The 23,661-nt window shown below is 37.9% G+C and overlaps 1 protein-coding gene across 4 annotated transcripts; it reads left to right on the top strand.

Annotated features, from left to right (window-relative positions):
• The first annotated feature begins 815 nt into the window (after positions 1 to 815).
• Positions 816 to 23,411, top strand: LOC106527279 (ligand-dependent corepressor). Of its 4 annotated transcripts, none has more exons than XM_014022294.1 (8): positions 816 to 943; positions 8,043 to 8,108; positions 8,829 to 8,902; positions 9,264 to 9,387; positions 9,675 to 9,992; positions 10,100 to 10,199; positions 16,876 to 18,592; positions 18,653 to 23,411. In XM_014022294.1, exons 1-8 carry the CDS (start codon positions 847 to 849, stop codon positions 21,887 to 21,889), a joined length of 5,733 nt encoding a protein of 1,910 aa, XP_013877748.1. In that variant the 5' UTR covers positions 816 to 846; the 3' UTR covers positions 21,890 to 23,411. The 4 variants fall into 4 exon arrangements, with proteins under 4 accessions (XP_013877748.1, XP_013877674.1, XP_013877603.1 ...); XM_014022220.1 differs by having other exon boundaries at positions 18,623 to 23,411; XM_014022149.1 differs by having other exon boundaries at positions 16,876 to 23,411.
• Positions 23,412 to 23,661: the final 250 nt, after the last annotated feature.

The following is a 23,661-nucleotide window of genomic DNA, read 5'->3' as shown; positions in this document are numbered from 1 at the left end:
TGTGTGGTTGAATGGCTATAAAAAATGAGCAGTGCATAAACACAACAACAGGGATGCTTTTGCATATTTTCCCCAATTTAAGAATCATTTCAAAGTTCAAGACTCATCTTGAAGCCAAACTATATTTAATTTCTTCCAGATACATCTGTGAACCTTTTGTCACGTGACCCATATGTTGTCTTTGAGACTACAGAGAGTCAAGGATTCACAGTCATGTTCTTATTTTACCTTCTAAGTAATTCGGTACAGCCTGTGTAGGCTTTGATTTGTCCTCTAAGCCATTGGACCTTCCCAAATCACACATGACTTCTTCATTCCTCAATTTGGGTCAACAGCAACCAACAGTTCTCACTCACTGGTAAATAATTAGTTCTTTGTTCATCTATTTTAAGATAAATCATGTTAATCTTAACAGCAATATCCATATTTCATTTTGGTTATTTGAGTTACAGGTCAAGAGGACCTGAAGGATCCATGTGAACTTCTACAGATTACATTTTTTTGTCATACTGGCATTAAGGACGTATAAGCATAAACTATGAGTTTAAGCTCACACATATTTAATTAAACATATAAGCAATGGGTGCAAAAAATGCCATTGTTGTAGCTATTTAACATAGGATAGCAAAATAATCAAGTTTCTAWATTCGTTCCACCGCCTATCTACGTGGCTACTTATTTACACACCGATATGATCGGATTGTTTGGTTTATTGTCTTTGTGTTAATGGCTGCCCCCCCTTTTTTTTCCTACTGGAGTTATTTCCTCATGTACGCGGAGGCGCGCGCGCGCAGAGCGTTTCCTCTTCGCGTGCGGGTGCCCGGCCCGCCAGAGGAAAAATAGAAAATGGCGAGCCCGTGTAAAAAGCAGCAATGCACAATCGACAGGCGCGGCTTTCGGCAGGAACTTGAYTCGTGGCGACACAAACTCATTCACTGTGTAGGTAAGAATTCTGGTAGTTGCACATTTCGCAATTTTACTGGTTAAATGTCGCTTTTGTGCGATCTTTTATCGGTGTAAATAACCCATATATTACCGCACCAACCGAGTCGGGGCATCTCCGAGCCGCGACTTTTTTTTTTTTGTCCTTAACTGTTTGTTTCTCACTACAGCCAAGGGGGTTGTTAGTTATTTGTTGCAGTTATWTACAGCGTCACTCCACCCCTGGTGTTTCGTGTTTGGGCTTTTGGTGTTTTTTTAAGCCGTCGTTAAAGACAGAAACTATCTGCTGGCCTTACGYTAGTTAATTTAAAGGGCACCGTGTTTGCTTAAAGGGAGTGTCGAGTCGGCCAAAAGCGACCCGTTCTGAAAATGCGCGCTCCCGTACGATGATGATACAGTATTTTAGGTGGGGGGAGGGCGACACAGACCTGCGAGGTGAAATTCTCACTTAACTACTGCCTTCCTCAAACTACCGCCCTGTGGACGCGCTTTTACTGCAGTAAGGAAGTAGCACAGACCCCACACAGTTGGCAGTTTTACCCTTTTYCCTACGGCCTCTAAGTTATCTAACTTTTCACTTGTTTTGTGTAATCGATTTAATTAAAATTCAGTTTAGATTTTATTTGGAGCAAAGTGTATACATTCCAGTCAATCTCAAGTCACTTCAATTTAGGATTAATGCTTTTCAGCTGCAGAGTTTAGCATACAGAGATTGTAGTAAAGCTTGGAATTCATCACTGAGTTGACATAATTTAAAGGTACTCATTGCAAAAACATGAAGACTGGACAAAAAACCCAAAAGCAATAAACTTAATTCCCACAGTAGTTTTCTCATAGTAATGGTTAATATGTCCTTTAAATAAAAAAATTTGGAGCTGGATGACAAATACTATACGTGTTTGTTTACCTATGGAAAGATCGAAGTGACTGAAAATAGGTCAAGCCTTGCCGATCTAGCAGAGGTTTTTCAAAAGCTGCATTTTGAATGTCAATTTGTGCTTTTGATGCTCGACTATCCTGCTTGATGCTTGAAATTTATTCTTGACAGTTGTCTTACTCTGTGTTTCGTTATTTTTGCGTTCAGCAGCAGCTTTTCCCTCTTAAATTTCCCCCTAAAACCTCTTCTGTAAGATTCTGCACCTGTCCGGTCCCCTCATGTTTACCTACACAAACTATGACCAGTCTAATGTAGAGAAATGTGGCATTAGCTTCCACTTGGTTTATGGATTATCCCACTGAACGGTAATCTTTTGGTAACAGTCTCTCAACAACCCAGTTCAATAAAACTTTTGATCTCAAGAGATTTTATTTTTTACAATAATCCCACAGATTGCTATTGCAAAATTTGGATTAAAAAGCAGTTATGCCTTATTCTGTAGATTCTATTTACATTTTTTTCTTAAACTAAAATAAATGATCAAACATTCAATATAGCTCATGTGATAACTGAACACTATCTTAGACCACCTCACATTGTCCGAGTTACCAGATTTAAATGGTTTTAACTGGTTCAATACCAAATGAAATGCCATGATATTAGGGCTGTACCTACACCAATGATTGTTAAGGGCTCGACACACGGGAGGCGACGTCGCTCGCTCTCCATTCATTTCCTATGGAGCCTGTGCGGTGAGGCGACAATCGCTTGCCCTCCTCCAGCTAAGCGACCGGCGAAAATGGTGCATGTGAAATTTTGCGCTCGTACACGTAGACRTGCACGCGCGAGCTTGCGACGCGACATATGGAAGTTGAAAAATGTTCAACTTTTGTCGCTGTCGCTTAGCGTACAACCAATCAGCGAGGGTTTCATTGACTGACCAATGAGAGGAGAGTATGCTACACACTGCCGTTAGCTAACGCTTTCACCAAGTGATTGCTAAAAAGCTTTGTGGGAATTTRTTGGCACCAGGGTGAAGTTTATGGTAAGTTTTTCMTCATAAAACTGTATCTTGATGTGTGTTTGTTTTTCAATATCATTAGCATCGCAAGATTTGTTTAGCTTACACGTCCGTAATGCACACCCCCTTCAGAGTCAAGAACCAATCAAGTTTTGTGAAGACAAGCGACCTGAGAGCGCGATTCGCAACGCTGCGATCGCTATCGCGTCCCGTGTGTCGGGTTTCACCCTGGCTGCGATGACAGCCGTTAATCGCTGTAGTTTGTCGCTGCCCGTGTGTCGAGCCCTTTAGTGGTTTGCCCCGGTGTTCACTATTAGTTGTAAAAGCTGCGTGAATTAATTCCTCTTATTCCAGTTTCAAATCTGGGTGGGAATGTACATGTCAATGAAAAGACAGTGAGGAGACAATTAGCTTTCAAAGCGGTCCCTAGCTGTACGCTCAGAACTGTTTTGTCAGTCCCCTCATAATGATTGACAAATGTCTCTTCTGTTTGGGCTACAATTGTGAAGCTGCACATTGCATGACAACAGCATCAGCCTGCTGCTTGTAGAATGGCATATTCTGTCCCACAACAACAAGGACATACCTTTGTTTGGCTTTTTGGTGAAGAGGGTTGCACGCCACTGCCACCACCACCACTCCACTGTCCCCTGAAATGGACATTTTGTCCTCGTATCTAATGCCAGTGAAACTGCAGGGTGGAGACAAGCACAATTGTCCCTCGGAACAGCAGCATCAATTGTCCGTATGTTTGCTCCATACATGTATTTATGAACCATCATCCCCCAGACGCAAACTGTGTTGCAAAAAAAAAGTGTGTTTTGTTAGAATTTGAGCAAATTTGGAATGAAACCACAATAGTTGACATTTAAAAATGCCTTGCATGTCAGCCATTCTTTCCTATATTTAACATGCAAATGAATAGGATTTGCCCAAACAAAAAAAACAAAACAAATATTGACATCACACAGACCGACTTTTTTTTCTGCCTCCTTTCTCTCTGTTTTCAGTTTTCTTATTTACAGAGTAGGCTGACTTCCAAAATGCTTTAATGGCTGTATTTGACAGCCTGTTTATCCACAGATGTGTGTGCATCCTTCGTTTCCCATATTTTTTAAACAAAATATGTTTTTCTATGACAGAGCAAGTTCAGTGTTACACCAGTTTGCATCATGTAGTTAAAGTGCTGTAAAGTTTGCTCAAACATCGCAAATGTTTTTGATGTGGTTTATTTTCCTTTTGCCTGTTTGTCGTGAACAATATTTATATTATTAATATCTTATTCCCTGCTCTATGTTTTCCCCATGTAAATACTCACCTTAGCCTCAGATTTTAAATCAAATTGCTTTCTTGTGGATGTAAAAGTTGGCAACAATTATTATTTTTTTAAGCTGAGTGGAAACTCAGCTTTGTGTGTGTGTGTGTGTGTGTGTGTGTGTAGGGCTGGTCAGGGGTGAACACAGTCATGTAGGGCAGCAGAAAGCATTGTTCATCTTTGTCATCATTGCACTCCTTCATCGCTCAGCTTCCAGCTCTGTCATCATTTCATAGAGCACACATTATTTTCTTTTTATCCAAATTTATTCCTAATATGTTATTATTTCTTCAAGTTATTTCTCAAAAATGCCCCCCTTAAAGTTTTAGTTTGACCTCATGCATATTTGTGCCTTGAAAGACTCTTGTTAAGCTTTTCAACACTCTTCTGAGCTTATTGTACACTGGTGGAGTGGGGGCTGGGTTGAGTGGAGTTTGAGGCAGCACTGTACATCCTCAGCCTCCAGGGCCGTAGAGGGAAGGGTGGGTCATCCACAGGAAAGGGCATTTCGATCACATGTTAAAGCTGTATGCTAGCTTTTGTCAGATTCCCTTTTCCGTCTTTCTACTCTTTCATTTTTTCTATCTCTAATTCTATGTTTTTGTGTGGTGGGAATGGATATAAAATACATTCACTATTTTATTTTAAACCAGCTTGAATAAGTTCTACAAATACAATACTGTTATGTAGTTATATGTAGGGCACTGCTTGGTAATATATACAAGATAAAGTACAATGTTTTTATGAAGTTCATGCTGCAGCTTTTGAACTGAAAGATTACCATGAGATTTTTTTTTCTGCGTAAAAGCTGTGCAACTAAATTGAAACTATTTTTAAAAAATGACACAATTTACAATATACCGTACCTTGAGTTAGAAAGTATGTTTTACATCTAAACTGTGTCTCCCCATTAGGATTTTACACATTGCAGTAAATCATTTAGAGTACTGCTGCTGTAGAACACATAAAAATATCTGTAGTGCTTTGAGTGCAAACGCAGGAAAAACAACCACATATGAAAACATAAAAATAAATTTTACGAGTGTTTTTGAATATTTTTATCAGGTGGATTAGCTCACAAAACTGAAATATAAGCAATAAACATGCTTGCTGTTTTTCAGTTGTAATGCATTACAAAAATGACTGATTAGCTAGTCATTGGTTTTTGGGCATAGACTCATAAAAGATAACATAGGCTACAATGGCATCCCACCTACTGCCAGAAATAAGCAATAAGGAGGGTTTATTATTCATTTGACTGAATTTACAGTWGCTAATGTGCAGGACAAGTTAGATGTAGGTAGGAGGGAGGTTACGCTAATCTCTGGTCTTGGGGATTTGTCTTTGTAAGTGCCTTTGCAAACGGTATGGGCGTCGCACTCTCCAAATCTTTTTGTCTTTGATTGGATCAAGATGTAGGTCAGAAGAAGGCTGGAGAAGATTGAACACARTGAACATTTATAGGCTTCATAAACTGGTCTGAATAGTTTCTGGCAAAGATGTGCGAATTATGTATTTTTCAACAATATTTTAAAACTTTGTGCACCTTTTCCCCATGTGACTGTTTTTTATTGGTTATAACACGAGTTTGCAAAGCTCCAGTTTATTACTGAAATAAATGCTTGGATGCATGTAAGTACTAAAAATAACACATTTTTCCACCAAATATACTTGTCAGTTGTAGGCCTGTTAATAGGGCTGCACAATATATAGCAAATTTATTGTCATTGTAGTATCAGTAAGCACAAATCAGTTTTGCAAAGGATAGCTTGAACTGTAATAAATCTTATTATATTTTGTTTCAGTTAACATGCGTATACGTTGTGCAGCCACTCACTGGTCTTAATTCTTACACATGGTTTAAGATAATGGTTACATCAGGAAAGAAAGTAAGAACATCTTTAAAAAAACATTGTGAAAATAAATGTTTGTAAATGTCAAAAAATAATTAGTTTTGGGGAGGAGGAGAACATTCACATTGATTTGTATCCATATAAAGTAATCCATAGTCCCATGAACCTAACATCTCTTCTTCGATTCTTGTTTAGTGTTTTATTAGTTACTAGGTCTGGTGGCTATTATTTCAGTCAGTTTTGCATCARTTTTGTTCTGTACATCCTTGTTTCTTATTGATCCTGTTTCAGAAAGTCAAATCTTTTAACCAGTTGCGCACTAATAGCCACATTCCATTTTTATGGTCATGGTTGCTTCTCCATTCTCATGACAAATGTTAAGTCTGCTACATTCAGTAGGATTTTGTTTTGTATCTTACATGTTATTCGGTTTTTTGTATTCATTTATTTTTCAGATTGCTTGAAAATTTCACATCCAATAAATATTTTATCTCCAGCACATTTACTTTGCTGGTTCTTCTAAATTTGTCGTGCTGGTTCCAAAAAAGCGTTGGCTTTAAAGAAGTTCTTTTTTTTTTTATYAGCTATCGTTCCATACAATGCTCCTTTTTTGAAAATAAAAAAACAATAACTTGGCTTCAAAGTTGTGGATTTCAATGTGATACTTAAAAAAAAAGCCTAAAACTGAATTCCTAAAGAGTAGTTTGATGTCAWGGCGCTGCTCTGTCGAACCAAAGTGGATGACCCACTTTTTAGCTCATGTCTCTGAAATATTTCAGAAATAGGATTGGATCGCTGGAGCTGAAGTCCTGTGCACTAACCCAGAAACAGACCCATGCTGCAGCTATAGGCAAAGGCTGTGTGTACACCACTTCATCCCCTCCACCCACCCCCTTTATGTTTGGCTGCTGAAAAGAGGGAGGGAGTTTCTGGTGAGGCAGAGTGGGGCATTTTAACACATGACAACGTTCACTGAATTCACTGAGTTTTACAAAAAAATAAAAAAAGGGTGATGGCTGACAAAATTTCCCTCAGCTTTGGGTTTTCATCCATGAAGTTGCGTGTAAGTAGGCATTTTCTGTATTTAGACTATTCAGTTATTTGTATTTAAAAGTCACTTTAATTTAGAACAAATTATTTTCAGTTCCTGTAATGCATAACTCTTTTTTTAACAAACGGCTATAGTTGTTTTTAACATAATTTTTTTGGTAGTTTTATTTTTATTTTTTTTGTGGGTGGTTTATTTGAAATATTGTGCTCACGTTTAAGATACAGTTCACTGGACAGATGTTCTGTTTGACCTCTTTAATGCTTGGTTTAACATGTAGTGTTTTTGGATTGGTTATTCTGACCCTAGGGCTGTAAGGCAACATTACATATTTTTGTAATACATTGTTAGTCTTCTGCAGCATACTATAACTTTAAATCCACTGAGTCTGAAGGATAGTTCTAATGATGGGTTTTTTTTTTGCTCACCTGTATGCTTTCATTTTTGTGGAATTTGGGTTTATTTTTAAGCTGTCTACATCCATTTTGTAGGATATTTCACAATCCAATGTAGCCGTCCTCATGAAAGCCTTTTCATTTTATGTTTTAGCAGCAGTCTGAACTCTGTAGGTGCTTTAGTTGCTTGGCAACAGAAGGATAAAGCATGTATTTATTGTTGAAGTAAAAACCGCAAGTGACAGCTCATAATGTATGTTTTAAGAGAGAGAGGGGGAGGAGGCTGTTCTTATATAGTGGTTGTGAAGATGAAATGAAAAGGCATAGACTGGTGTATGACTGAGATATTTTCACATTAAATCTTAGTGATGTTTTGTATTTAAGGCCCAAACATTGTTTTCTCTTGAGAACAACAAAATAATTTAAGCCCTTGGGCAAAAAGATGATTTTAATCAGTGATTCATTTCGCGTTTCTGTTCTGCTTTGGCCACAGTTTGAAACAGTAATCAGCCGTAAACAAAATGTAAGTAAAAGTGTTGTTCGATTTGTCATTGAGAGTTAAATAATTAACGACTTTATGTTTTTCTTCAGGGTTTGAGAGCATTCTTGAAGGTCTGATCAGTCCAAGGTTGATAGAAAGCCTAAAAGTATTTAAGGGTAAGTCTTTTTTCCTGCTCATTTTCTTTATTGTTCTTATTAGGACATTTCTGCTCATTGTACCATCTGGTACCCCAGCACATTGAAGCCCCATTGCCAGCAGAAGAGAAAATGACTTGTGTTTCTGTAAAGTAGGTGTTTTAGATGACGTAGGATCCCTTAGACATTTTGCACAATATATGATAGTACTAAGACAATAGTAGGCATTATCTGTGTTGCCATTGTATTTTTTTGTGAGCCCAAGTAGATTTAGACATTAGCATTTCTTGCTGAACATTTAATTCAGTTGAACTGTAGATGGCATTCATGCTTTCATCGTAACCCACTCATGTTTTTTCATGCGTCTGGCTGTGGCCTTGTCTTTGAATTGAAAATGAAATTGAAAAAAAAAAATGATGATAATAAATTTAGGTTAATAAATAGAAAATTAACATTTTTTATTTTCTGAAGTACTGTTTTTGAAGGTAAATCATGATGTTTGCATTGATGAATAATGTACCATTTACGAATTGTGAAATAACTTAACCTGTTTGCCTTTTATAATTAGATTTTTGCCTTTTTCTTTTCTAGTTTTGTTAAAGATGTCTTTCAGAAATTAATAAAGAATTGTCAGCAGTAATGCTATTGATTAAAATATCCACTTAGTTTAGTAGTTCAGACAGGGTAAAGGTGTTTTTTACTCCCTGTTTTTCATTACTTGTTTCTGCTTTATGTCCACAGACTCAAAGCCTGTTTCTGATTGGTCATTTGATGAAAACTGCTTATTTTGCTGTTTGCGAAGAGACAAAGTCAAAGTAAGATTTTTCTCCCAATTCTTCTCTTATAATTAAATTAAATATGTGGGTTTTTTTCTGTTTCGCTGTAAGAGGGAAAACTAAACGTAACCACTGTAGTAAATTTTTGTAATTTCTAAGCTTTAAAATTAAAGCTGCAGCAAATGTGATACATTTTACAGTGCAGATTTCTTGTGAATGTAGAACTGGAAAAGGGGATTTTACGATAAGTGCTTTGTCATGCATTAATGGTGCCTACATGTAATAGTTGCTCCTTTGCTTTGATCAAATCACTGATCAGAATAAAGAAGAAAAAAATCTTGTTCTGTTTGTACTCTGTTGAATTCTGAAGGCCCCTGATTTAAGTTTTGTGATTTGACAGGATCACTTGATTGGCTTAAACAAAGGGCTTGATGAGAAACGTCTCCTGGTTAAAGATCAGCTCACAATCATCAGACTAGAGAAGCAAGCAGAGGAGTTTCTCAGTGCAGTTCTCTGCAGAAAAGGTATGTTTTGATGAACCCATGATGATGATGATGATGCAGGAGTGTGTCACTAGCTTGCATTGTAGAGTTGACCCACCAGCCATAGAGTACTAACTATTTTTTGTCAAAGCTATTATTAGGTCAGATTGTTGTGCCCTTCTGTTGCATGATAAATTGTTACGTAGGTTAATAGGTTTGTTTTGCAAGCAGGCCACAAACAAGTTATTACTCTGTGTTCACTACGGTAATCACCACAACTGGTTTAGTAAGACATACGCTGAATAGACTTTTACCTGCTTTATTTGCAGATGTGCCAAATTTCTCAGATCCACACATTCCAGTAGTGGCTCGAGAGATTCTCCAGAGAATGATCAGTCAGTTCGCTGCCGAATATACCTCAAAAACCAGCTCTCCTCAGGACAGTCGTTCAGACTCCCCGCCTCACTCTGACCAAAGCCTGCCAGCCCCTCGCTCCCTGTCAGGGCCTCCTCCCATGATTCCTGCTGCCGCTCTGGCTGGGCCTGCACACAACCAGAACCCGGTGCTGTGCAAGCTCCTCATGGCTGATCAGGATGCTCCCCTTGACCTCACCATCAAAAAGCCCCCGGCAGAACCCACCGAACAAGGTGCTGTGAAAGAGTAAAACGTTGGAACTCCACTGAACATAAATCAGGCTGAAACTAACACTAATTCTATATGGTATGTTCTACTTTATTATTATTTCTTAATATAGATGGAGTTCTTGATTTGTCTATCAAAAAGAGCCGCCATAGCAACAGCAGCTTACCTGGTCACAGTCTCTGCTTTTCTCCAGCCACATCCACACCAAAAGGGTAAGAACAATTTATTTCTCTTTCCTTTGAGTCCTTAAGTAGTGATGCCATGTAGTTTGTTGCGTTATATTTAAGAATGGTCATAATTCTAAATAGAGTTGGTAAATAGTGTCGTCAATGAACTGGACAAGGTCTGAAATTTAAGTCATTACACTGGAGATCAGTTTGTGCCCAGTCCACAACACTGTGCAAACAGATGATTTTCTTTAAACTAAAGAACTGAATTTATGGGAAATGTTCCTTTTAAACAGCTTTGATTTTGGTGGTGTTGTACTTTTATAACCTACTCCCGCAAATCCAATAAGATACAGTCTTTATTGTGCAAACATCTGAAAAATATGCCTACCAGCCTAAATAGAAAGCCTTGTGTAAGTTTGGGAACAGGTGTGGCTTTTAACATGCGATTAGTGTTGCCCCTTTTTTCTGGAAAGGCACTTGTTCTGGAAATTACAGTTATTTACTGTAGAACCTTCAGCCTGGCGAAAAGCCTCGACTAAATACAAGTTTAGTTAAAATACTTTACGATTAGATAAATATAAAAATACCATGGATTTGTATTAAAATCAAACTTAAGGTATTTTTGGTACTCTTCTTATTATGCTTGTTGCATAAGTAGTTGTCATAAATGAACAAAGGATGTCAATTTCTAGTATTTTTTAATTAGACTGGATTTAGATTTCTTTTATTGTGTACTCCAAACAAATGGTCTTTCTTTTTAGGATTTAATGTTATTCTCTATAGTAAAATGTTGTTTTTAATTTAACAATCGATAAATTAAACATTAGAGGTTCCCTTATATAAACATAATTGACTTTGAAAGGAAAGCCTTTTGGATGTTTTTATTCAAACAAAGTTAAATAACATAAATAATTAAGCTCCAGTAAATTTTCACTCTTATTCTTTCTCCTTCTAATGTTATGAAAAATTTCCCGATCTTTTCAGTGTTTTTGCATTTGATTTACACGCAGCTCTGCAATATATTCACATTGTGAATATCTCTATAAGATAAAATGAGTGGTGTCCATGGCAAAACTACTGGCATTTAAAAACATAAACTGCAATGAAGCAGTGAAAACTAAATTTAATCATGTACTTGAATGTAAGTAATCTTTGTTGTGGAAATCTGATCTTTTTACTTAAATTTAAATGAATCATTTCAAATCATTTAGATCCTACAATCAATAAATTGTTAAAAAAATTTAGATTCATGATTGATTTGGGTTTGAAGAACACCAGAACCCTCTGCTGGCATACTCTTTTATTGCTGTGCTTGTTCTGTGGTAACGTCACACACAAAATAGCCTTTATTTTGCATCAATTATAAAAGACAGCAAGTTATGGTGCTCTGCTCAAAATCTACATGCAAAGTTCATTCAGTTGCAACACCAATCCCTCTTCCTGGTTGTGCATTCTGAGCCACAGGAATATAAAGAATTGTATGAATTCCAAATAAGTACTCCTTCTTTACTTTTATTTTTGTTGTTCCTTTCTTTTTAGTTTCCTTCTTATATTCTTGCAAAATTTGTAAAGTGATCTACAAAGACAAATAAAAGATTGTCAAACTGGAGCCTTTTTTGTTCTTAAGTCTTGCACACACATGTTCAGTAACTAAAAACAAGTGATGTTACCAAAGCAAGGTCATATAATAAAGGAGTGGCCAACATCCTCCCCACAACCCATCCACTTTTACAAAGATTATTGGGCAATGTGCAAGCTCTGCTTACATCCAATTTCCTTCCATCCAATCAGGCGACCCTTGAACGTGGATGGACAAGTCGGGCCGTTTAAGAGGAGCCTACAGGATGGGAGGAGGAGGGAGAATTTCGGCCACTCCACCAGTTATAAACCTACCTCGTCACTTGCATACTCGCTGCACATCAATGAGGAGGCCAATCTGGAGAGCGACCCAGAGTCACCACTCAGCTATTACCCCAGGTCCAGCCCCACTGAACTTTTCAAAAGTGCATCCTCTTCCTCTTGGAATTCCACGTCTCATTTTGGGGCTTTGCTCAAACTCAAAACCAGYGAGGAAGCTAAGAAGCACCTTAAGGACATACCCAAGTTGTTGGAAGCTGCAGGATTTTTGCCTAAACCACTTTCTGCTGAGAATGGAAACATTAAGGAATCTCGCAGGGATCAATTTGTTTCTCATTCTACGTCTTTTGACCTCAAGATTCCCCAAGTGCGGGGTCTGACCACAGGAACAGAGCCATCTTGGGATGCCGTGTCCACTGATTATTCAGATTCACTCCAGGAGAATAGTGGCAAAAAGAAGCTTTGCTCTATTCTTCCCAGGCAGATTCAGAAAAGGAGCAGTCTGGGTTCTAATAGTTCAGGTTCGGAGAAAGAATACTGGCCTTTCCCCACTGACGGCCAAAACTTAGGTGGGATTTATTCTGTGGATTCTGAGTCGGACCCAGGTAACACGCAGCCAAGGAAGAAGCGGGGACGCTATCGACAATACAACACTGAGCTGTTGGAAGAGGCCATTTTGGTCGTGATGGGTGGGAAAATGAGCGTGTCTAAAGCCCAGTCGATCTACGGAATTCCACACAGTACACTGGAATATAAAGTTAAAGAGCGTATGGGAACCTTGAAACATCCTCCTAAAAAGAAAATGAAGCTGCTAAATCGGGTGAATGACCAGGTTGTTGAGCAGTCCTCTGAAGGGACGGACCACCTGAGCTCTCAGAACCCAAAGTTTGAGGAAAAGGAGAAGTTGTCAGCAGAAGACAGTGAGGTTGTTTTACATGAAGGAAACTCCCAGTCTGAGTGAACCACCTGAAATGTGCTAACACTGCATCTATTAAACATAATAGTGGCAGAGTTAGCTGTCAAAAAAAAAAAAGAGGCTAGTTTCATCATAGACCTGTTTTATTTTACTTCCATTCTTGGTCAGTTATACCAAATTTTTTTAAAGTTTTTATTTTTTAAAGATTTAAACATTTAGGGGCACGAACTGTGCCTGTCAAACATTTTAAAGCACTACTGTTATTTCTTTTGTTTTTTACAGAACAAGTAAAATTTTAACTTGGTATATGGCGCCCCTGTGTGTCTTATCTCAGAACTTGTCCTATTCAAACAAAACTGAGTATTCAGACCCTATAGGACGCATGAAAGCAGATTAATTAATATTCATGTGAAAATCACTGCAGCCGTTGCACTTCTATACCTGAATTTTAAACTGTATTTATTATGTCAAAACACTAATATAATAATTCAACACAATAGTCTATATAAATTTTATTTATAATTATTGTATTTTAGCATCAGTGGCAAAGACTTGTCCTGATTTTAATTCTTCCCTTTCTTTAATCCAGTTAATCCTGTAATCATAGGCATTTTTAAATAAAATACTATTTCATAAGGTCCAATTTTTAACTGCTGTCACAGGATAGAGGAAAAACTCATATTGAGATGCATGCAACACTAGTAAAGGAAACTATTTTGGGCAGGGGATGAATTAATGTCCAAACATCACAATACTCAGGTACAGATATTTTATTTTATAATACAAGTCACTCCTACTGGCTAGTGGGCTTATCCTACTCTCAGATTTCTTTACAATCTTACTGAAACTGTCAGTAACGACAAAAGCCTTCAGGTTTGTGCAATTTAGTTTTATGTGAAATATATTCTAGTTTTCAGATATTTCTTGAGACAGCTAAAGAAACACAATTTCTACTTTCATCACGTGAATGATGAGAAAACAAAATTAAACTTCATATGCTCAGTATAAACTCGTACCTACTTGCCTGCTGCATGTGATAGATTTGCCTCTCCTGCACCTCATTCTGTTCTTATTTACTAACGTAAACATTCAATGAAAATCATTCTCTTTTAGATTTATTTTTGATGGGTTCTTCATTGTTGTCTTTTATTTCTGTTTTCTAATTGTCCTAAAACTAGTCTTTCATTTCAAAAGGCCTCTTCCTTTTTAATGTTTTTATTGAATTTTAGCCTGATTTTTGACTGCCTCACCCAACAGGGCACTTCACGGTGCGTTCTCACTTTTACCTCAGGATGTTTCCGAATAATGAGGTCATATCCCGTTATTCTTTTTATCAGGTTTACACAGCTCTAGCGAGTTTTTGCTTATGAAGTTTTTGCGTTCCTGCATCCTTTTCGATGCAAGTAATGCATAGAAATTTTTAATAAAGAAATACAAATATTTTACATCTAAATCAATATTAAGAAATCTGGAGTACAATAAAGTTCAGGGAGCTTTTCAAAAGTAACAATAGCACAGTAACAATAATCAAGATGTTAACCTACAAACCAATGTTTTGGAAAATTGATCATTTTGTTTGCACACTGTCACTCCCTGSTCTAAATACAAATCTTAGGTTGTGTGAATAACTAGTTGTTTGCTTTTTTTTAACATGCACTAAATTTCTGCATAACGATTAAAAAGACAACAAAGCAAATGTTAAATTTTAGGCAAATTTAGTCATTTAACAACTAGTTTCACAGACAATCATTCAACAAAACTTGAATATTTCTCACAGACTCTAAAGCTTTTTAACAAATATGAGTAGCAAACCATGTTTGTTTTCCTCAATTACTACTGTAGCAGTGCTAATAGTTGACTACCTCATCTGTGGAAAAATTCATATCGGATTTTTACAGTTTCCAACTTTTGTAGCAGTTTCTCATGAAACAGCACTCAGCCTACTGGAAGATTAGTTTACAGAAAAAAATAGTCATAGGGTAACACAGCCAAAAATGTCACAGTTTAACACCCTGTAAATATTTTAATTTGTATGTCAAGGTAATCAAACTGTGATTTGTTTTTTGTTTAGTTTTTCTCAGTCGTTGTCACTTTGGAGTGAGAATAAAGCAGTCCAGAGACTCGCTATTGGCTCTGCTTTTCAAAAACTCTTGTTGCTGAATTGTGTGAAAAGAAACACCCCCTCCCCCAATATTGATAAATTAATGATTTTACTATAGCTTATTGTTATTTCCCAATGAATGTAACACTTAATGAAGAAAACATTATGAGAGAGGAATTTATAAACACAAACGTGTTTTATAAATGTCTCCATGGTTTGTGAAGATTTAAGACTGACTTTTACTATGATACAAGTTGACCACCTCTTGCTTGGTAAATAAATGAGACCCAAAGTCTCTAATCTTATGGAGATGATGCAGCTCTTAAAAATACTGCAAAGTATTTACCAACATGTGTACAGCTTTTATTTGGTTTAGTATTTAACAAATATAAAAGAATACTGCTTAGTGTGTTTGTGCATGATAGAACTAAATGTTTGTCTTTAAGAACCTTGCTGTATATAATGAAGTTTATATGTCAAGATAATTTTACAAAGGCTTAGCTTTTGTGGGATTTGTTTTAATATATTAAGAAGATTGCCATTGAACTTAAAATAGAACCAAGCAGAGTCAGAGTCTTGATTACATTTATCTTAAGATATGAATAAGTTCCGTTGATTAGTATTTTGTGATTTTTAGACTCTTTAATCTAACTCTAGTATATATCAGCATTGTGGTGATGAGTTAAAACCTCAAACTAATGTGAAAGTGTGAGGTATTGATTTCCTTGTGTGTATTTTATGTTGCTTCACTGGATGAAAATCGCATGTATTTGGTGTTAGTTCCTCACTGCAATGCTAAATGACACCCTCAGGGATCAAATGTTTGTCACTTGTAATTCAGGTACTCAACTTTACCCAGTCTGAAGAGACCTCTCAGATTGGGAAATGAAGTTATTAAACTGAGCTATTTAAATATATAAGTTTCAGTTTGCAGGAGAAGATGAAAATGACTTTTCATGAAAACTATTTTGAAACTTAGACTTTTTTCACAATTTGTATAAATTATTTTGTGTTCAGAGCCAAAAAACATATTTTCTGCCTTTTTAGTTTCATATTTTTTAATTGTGAATGTCAATACATCATCAATGCAGGGAAATGATGTCTATTTGGTTTCTTTAGTTGTAGAATTTCATTTCAAGTTGGTGCCTCAAACAGCATAAAAGCATTTAATACACTGCAATGTAACATATATATTTTTTTCTTTTTTCAGCACAAATCCCCAAAATTATTCTTACTTGTGGCCCACACACATTTCACACCCTCCACTATAAAAGCTGCATTTATTCTTTCTGAAAATTTTTAAAATTATTAATTTTTAAAGACTTGTGTTGTTTTGGCCATGTATATTCTGTTATATGTTAAACAATAACAACGAAATATGTTTGTTTAGTTAAACTATTCAAACTATTGAGCACTTGTTTCTACATACTACAGTTTACACTCCTGACACAAAAAAAACCACAAAGTCCTGACGAAAACAGAGTTTTCATTATTTGCCCCAATTATATTTTATATTTTAAGTGATAAATGTTTGAACTATTTATATCAAACTGGGCTGCAACTACTAATTGTGTGCATGTATTATTTTTATTTATGTATGTGTGCTTATTGTACAAATAATGTAGTAGCTGTAGCAATGTAATCCGTCAAATTGGATAAATTAACTTTTAAGTTTGCTTTTAATAAATATGCAAGAAAAAATTCACATGAATTAATCTGAGTTATTTCAGTCTTTTGTCTCCAATTTTTTGTTAGTATTTTGGGATTGATGTCAAATCAGTAGTATGAACCTAAGTTGATACAGTTGATGTTTTTTGTTTTTTTTATTCTTCTTGTCATTATAGTGGGTCTCCAGATCATCGTGTGGCCAAAGTGAAAGACCTGCAGTCTACAGTCACACTGGAACAGCTCATGGCCAAACTTTGTCCCCATCATCAGCGACAGATAGTAGATGCCATTGGCTTTCTTCAGATGGAAGTGAAAGCACATGCATCTTGTAATACACAGAAAGCCTCAAACTCTACCACTGGGAACCAAGGAACAGTTGGTTCCAGTGAGAACTCCAGTAGAGACGTCCCAGAGAAATCACTTCCAGAGCTAAAACATCCTAGTGAATCTACCCCTAAGGCAGAAGCCAAGGAATTACCTTATTCTATCCCAAGCAGCTGTACACTGAAGAAGATTCCAGAGAATGCCGTGTCCTTGAAAACATCTGTAAATGACGATTCTGCTTTGAATAGTTTCAATCTTGGAGCAGGAAATAACCAACATCTAACCACTCCTCCTGCTAATCCGGTGGATGGAGAGAACGATAGTTCCAGTGATCATGCCCCTCTTAAGATGAAAATTATGACCAGTAACGTTGCTGCTGGTAAAAAGTTGTCCTGTGTTCTCAATACCGCATTTGCTTCTCACTCTGAGACTTTTGAGAACAAACAGGCTGGCACAAATTCATCCAATAGAGAGACTCACAGTGCAAGACTTAGTACTTCTGTGAAAAGACACAATCAGACTAGCCTCACACATGAAGCTAGGCAGAGGGAGGCTCTCGGGCACCCCAAAAATACACCAGCAAAAGTGTTTCCAGTTCACTTGACCATTTGTTCAGATTCTGCTCGAACTGCCAGGAAGGGCAGGAGGATGTCTAGTGAACATGGGATCAGGGATTCTGTGTGTAGGGAAATGGTAGACCCTGATCTTGGCAATTGTGACATTGTTTTTATAGACAAGCCAATTACAGAATGTTTTAAGAAACAACGACGCAATGTGCACCCTCGCCGCAATGCCAGGAAAAGCACCAGGGGGCACTTGTATTCAGATGAAATCTGGGAGTTAAAAACTGTTCGCACGTTGGCTGGAAGAGGCAACTGTCTTAATCCAATGCCAGAGCTGATCACACTGGTCACCCCAAAACAAATACTTGCAAGACCTGAAGGTGTACCTCCTGTTGATATGCCTTTTGCTGGAGCATGCACAGAAACAGTGACTCAACAAATGCCCACAGAAAAATCAGATGAGAGTTTAATTCTAGGAGCAGGAGATGTTGTGGAAGTAGCAGCTAGTAAAGTAGACATGGTAGTTGAAATGAGTCAGACAGACCAGTGTCAGAACAAAGGACAGTCCAGTCCAGCAACTCCAGTAGCGCTTCCAGCTGAGAATCAGGAAAATCTTGCAGATGCCTTTGCGGAACAGGAAAAAACAGCAGGATTAGAAACAATGGTACAAAGTGAAGAAATTGTTGCTCTGTCTCCACATAATGAAGCAACAAAAGAGAATGAACTAGAGCCACAAAAGGTCATAGATCACAGTACAGAGCAAATAAATTCAGAAAAAGAAGTGAAACCAGTTGAAAGTGATACCATAGAAGGAGCTGAGCCTCAGCTTTTATCTGACAAGTTGCCCAACAGTGAACCTGATCCTCTGCAGAATAATACATCCCTTTCTCCGGTGCATCAAGTTGAGGAGGTGATGGAAGAAGTTAAAGATGAAAATATTCTAAATGTGCAACATCAGGAACTTCCGTCTGAGACACAAATACAGCATGATAGCGTTGAAGTAACTGAAAAGTTAATAAACACAGGTCCAGTAGAGGAAAAGTTAATAAACACAGGTCCAGTAGAGGAAAAGTTAATAAACACAGGTCCAGTAGAGGAAAAGTTAATAAACACAGGTCCAACAGAGGAAAAATTAATAAACACAGGTCCAACAGAGGAAAAATTAATAAATACAGGTCCAGCAGTGGAAAAATTAATAAATACAGGTCCAGCAGAAGAAAAGCTAGTGAACACAGGTCCAACAGTAGAAAAGTTAATGAACCCAGGTCCAGCAGAAGAAAAGTTAATGAACCCAGGTCCAGCTGAGGAAAAGTTAACGTACCCAGGTCCATCAAAGAAACTAACCGTGGAACAGTCAGAAGTTGAAACACCTGAAACTGTTGACAACTCWTTACTTGCAGCAACAGAAAATAACGATGATGCCTCAACAAAGACACTTGATTCACCTCTGAAAGGGTTACCACCTTCACGTCAGAAAAAAGGTACCAAAAGTTTGCTTTCAAAGTCATTAAACCAGACAGAACCGGTCATAGTGGGTTATGTCAAGAGCAAGCCTGTATCAGCTTCGGACAGAAGTTTGCGCCATAGAGTAGGTAGCAACCCTTTTTCACCTAGTAAAACTCCAGTGAAATCTAGTCAAAATGTACCGAACAATACTGGTCCAGATCTTGCTGTTGAATTACCAGTTGAAAACAGAGAGATAGGGAACCCTTCACCTGAAACACACATGTTTTTGAAATTGGCGGAGACTCCTTCCGAAAATCAGCAGGTGACAGAACAATCCCCTGAGACATCATCAATCCCTGCATCTAAACCACCTTTAAAAGACAAAAATATCATTTGTCAAAAGAATGTTCGGAAAAATAGTTTTTCTGATCAGGCTCAGAACGCTACACCCAAACGCCCTCTTAGATCAGCCAGCCAGAAGCCATTTGTTGCTCCAATGTTGCCACCCACTTCCAATTTGATTACTTCCATTTGCTCTCCAAACCCTTCTACACTTATTCTTCCCCCGGCAGAACAGCTTCCGCCTCTCGTCCTTCCTTATTCACTCGCGGTTACCACATCTTCTCTAAAGAGGTCATCTAAACCTTCAGGTTCTGAAAATCCTCAACAGAAAACAGTCTCAGAACCTGTAGCCTCAAACATTAAGAAGACACAGCCAACTGAGGTGGTCTCTGAAAATGTACAAAAAACAGAAACACCCAGAGGATCAGAAACCAAACAGAAATTAAGATCAGCTAAAGCTGTAACAGACGGCAGCAAGAATGAGAAACAGCAACTTAGTGAGGGGGAATCAAAGTCCTTAGAAAATACATGTCCTTTTAAGACAGAATTGGAAAGGGAGCCTGTTTTGGTTAAAGGCAAACGAGGTCTTCGAAGGAATGGAGATGTAGTTGACGAAGCTTTGGTTCCAAAAAAAAAAGTACCATCTTTAGTGGATGGGCCTGCTGGTGGAGACAGTAATGATGCTTCTGTATCAGACAAACCCACAAGAATGCCATTAAGGAGTGAGACCATTAAGGCTGAAATGTCGCACCAGTCTGTTAGTCAGTCACCACCAGCAGACAAGAAATTAGCTTTGCGATCACAGAGATTTACAGCACTTTCTGCCAGTGCTCCTACAGAAACTTCAAAACAAAATAATGTAGCCTCCCCTGTTAGAATAATGCCAGAGCGAATATCCAAAGCTCAGGTGAAACCCAATTCAGTGTCTGTTACATCCGCTTCTCACGACACAAACCTTCCTGTGGTTGTCCCAAAACAAGAACCCCCTAAACAAGAACCCCCAAAACCTACAACCAACAAATTCTTTGAGACCCTGACGGGGGAAGAGAGCCAACATCTCATTACAAATCTAAACAACAAATATGATAAACTGCTGAAAGGTTGGGTGCAAATGGACAAAGAAGGTCAGCCAACAGCAAAATACAAAAACAAATCAGACAGACAGGCCGCTATATGGAAAAGTAAACGCAGGGCACGAAAGTCAAAGTCCTCAGAGCATCAGAAGTACTCACCAGTCCAAATGCTTTTCATGAACGGTTTTAATCTCACCAATATTTGTCGCTGGTTCTTAGAATCAACAGAAACCAAGTCACTTGTCATTGTCAAGAAGGTGAATACTCGTCTTCCATCAGAAACTCAGCTGTGCTTCCACAGCTCAGCAAGTTCATCAGGGCCTTCACAAGGAGTGTTTCCAAGCCTCCAAGCAGAGCGTTTAAAGAAACACTTGAAAAAGTTTGCCATTGCCTCTCCCGTAAAGAGCAACCCCAAGAGTCTGAAGCTTATTGCTAAAGCACTTGAACAAGAGGCAAATGCAGTTAAAGGAAAGGAGAAAGCAGAAGTTCCCAGCAATACTCCAACTCCGAGTAAGTCAGCAGCCTCCGCCAAGGCCTGTGCACAAAAACGGGAATCCAAAAAATCCCCAGGAAATAAGAATCCAGCCAGTGCAAGAATCCTGAGGAAGTATTCCAACATCAGAGAGAAGATGCAGGTTCAGCAAACCACAGTGAGGCTAAAGGGGGCTGCAAAGATGTTAAAAAACAAAAAGATAAAAGCACTAGTTGCTACGAAATCCGCTAAGTCAGATCTTAAGCCATCTCTGAAAGGACGAAAACCAGCTGTACCCATCGGCAAACAAATGAAAGAGTCTGCCGCAAAACTGCAAAGAAAAATATTCGCTGGAAAAAAGTCAAAACGTTTCGTTCAAAAGAAAGCAGGCAAGACTCAAGGCAGCAAAGCTCCCAAAACTACAAATAAAGAACTACCAAAGAGATCTTCTCAACGACTCGGGTCCCCTAAAATATCTGAACAGAACTCTGCGGACGCACCAAAAARCAAGGCGAACAGTAAAAAACAGAACGAAGCAGACAAAGCAGAACAGGAAAAATGCGAAGGAAGTAAAGGGAGCTCTGCAAAAACTCAGCCGAAGGATTCATCTCAGAGTGTGGCTGCAGAAAGCAAGAGTTGTGAAAATGCCGCTGAAAGCAAACCGCAGAGCGCAGAGGTGAAGTCTCCAGTCTCACCAGACCAGGTCCTAACCAGATCCCAGAGAAAACTGGAGGCAACGGCCCCTCCGAGCGGGAGTCCAGGTCATGCTTCAAAGAGAGCTGCGAAGCCGACATCTTCACATTCAGCATCTCCTAAAGTTGTGAAGGAGGCAGATGAGCCTAAACTAACGAGAAGCGGGGCTTTAAAGAGATTGCAGACAACATCGCTGCCACGCAGTGTGACGAAAGGAACTGCCAAGAGAGCTCAGGAACAAATGGAGACCCCGGCTAAACGCACCAGGACAAAATAACATCAACCTGTACAGAGATACCCACCACCACCATTTTTTATCTGCAACATACTTAAAAAGACCAAATGTTTCTATTTTTTCCTAAACTCTTCAGAGAACGCTCTTCTCAGCGAGCTGTGGAAGAAACGGACACTAAGACTCCCTCACATTTGTGAAACCGTATTTCCTAAAGGTTTGTTCTGTGTTCAGGGACGACAGATGTCTGACAGTTGCGGTTGCTTCATGTGTCAGCCCTCAGCTAAACGGCTGGAGATGGCAGAAGCCTGTCAAACCTCATTTTAGTTGAGCTACAAAAAACATGTCATTAAATTAACAGTCATGTTAGTCTGCTCGTCTTTCTTTTTGTGTAGATTTGTTTTAGACGTTGGTACATGTCGCATTACTGTTTTAAGATCTCGAGAAGGGAGTTTTTGAATCAATTAACGTTTATTTTTTCTGTACGGTCGTTTGGCAGATTGTATCTCCAGTCAGTCTTCCAATCACAACTTTGTGAATTCGTGACGTGACCAGGTGCCTTATTTATGAATGTGTTGCTAAATGTGAAAACTTCCCTCCTTTTCCTGGGGATGCAGTTGACGTTCATTTGCTTTGAGGGCATTGTGGTTTTTTTATGCCTATTCCGCGATTTCTCATGTTGACTATAACGTTCAGATTGTGTGACTCCTCCCGCCTTTGACAGATTAAATTTTATACCCTTTCCCAAAGCATTAAGGTAAAATTGCTCTGTTCTAAATGTAAGATCTGAATTGTTAAAACGTTWGATTTTTCTGTTATTACCGTTCGTGATGAGGTTTCATCCCTGTGCACCTTGTTACCCACGTGTACCCGCCTCTGCATGTGTGAAACCTTGGTAAAGTGTCAGCACGTTGTGCAGTGCAATGCTAAATTTATTACTCACCTAATATTTGAGYGTACCCTCACCAGTCTTTCAGATTTGAGATGACTGCGGGGTCCCTGGCTTATGGATGGAAAAACTCCTGATATGAACAAACTTTACACCCTCTTGGCTGTTAGGGATACAGTACAGTTACATTTTCTGTTAAAATTCCTAAGCGGGTTCTGACTATTTGTGTTGGAGTTTATATTATTATTATTTTTATTATTTACGATTGTCRGGCAAGTTCTCATATTGTGAAGTCTGCTTACTTCCACAGTAGCTTCCTCTAGTGTTTAAACAAATCATTTTAGCACAGTTTTTCTCTTTCTTTTTTACGATGCTCCTTTTCTTTTTAAGAAAGTAAATCGTGTAAAATGCAAAAAAAAAAAAAACAGGTCAGCTATGTTTTTATTGATATTTAAAAACTCCCAGTAGACTAATGAATTTAGAGAATCTAAAACATCCCACCAAATGTCAGACTTGAACGTGTTTATTCTTTGCAATTGCTATTTAAGGATTYTGATTTTGTATATTAGAAAAGATATACTTGCTTTATTTGTGGTAATCCCAAGAAAGATGCATCTTTGTGTTAAAAATAAAACTTTGTATTTTTGCTGGAGTTGATATAAAGATGTTTGAATTTTATGGTTTTGGGATTTATTTACACCAGTCTTATCATTTTCTCCCTTAAAAGCCTTTTGACATTTTTTATTTGATGTAAATGGTCAGAACCAGAAAAAAATCACAACTAAATTTTGAATATATTATTAAAAAAAACTTTCAAGTGAAAAAAAAAAATTGCTTTATCCAAAACAGCGTATTAAGTCTTTGTAGTTTTTGTGCAGCCAGAAGACCAACCAGTTTTAGCATTTTGGACAGCAGATGTCACTGCAGT

Source organism: Austrofundulus limnaeus, unplaced genomic scaffold, assembly GCF_001266775.1.
Source record: "Austrofundulus limnaeus strain Quisiro unplaced genomic scaffold, Austrofundulus_limnaeus-1.0 Scaffold0, whole genome shotgun sequence".
NCBI classification, from domain to species: Eukaryota; Metazoa; Chordata; class Actinopteri; order Cyprinodontiformes; family Rivulidae; genus Austrofundulus; species Austrofundulus limnaeus.
This window is presented reverse-complemented; position numbering and strand designations above follow the sequence as displayed.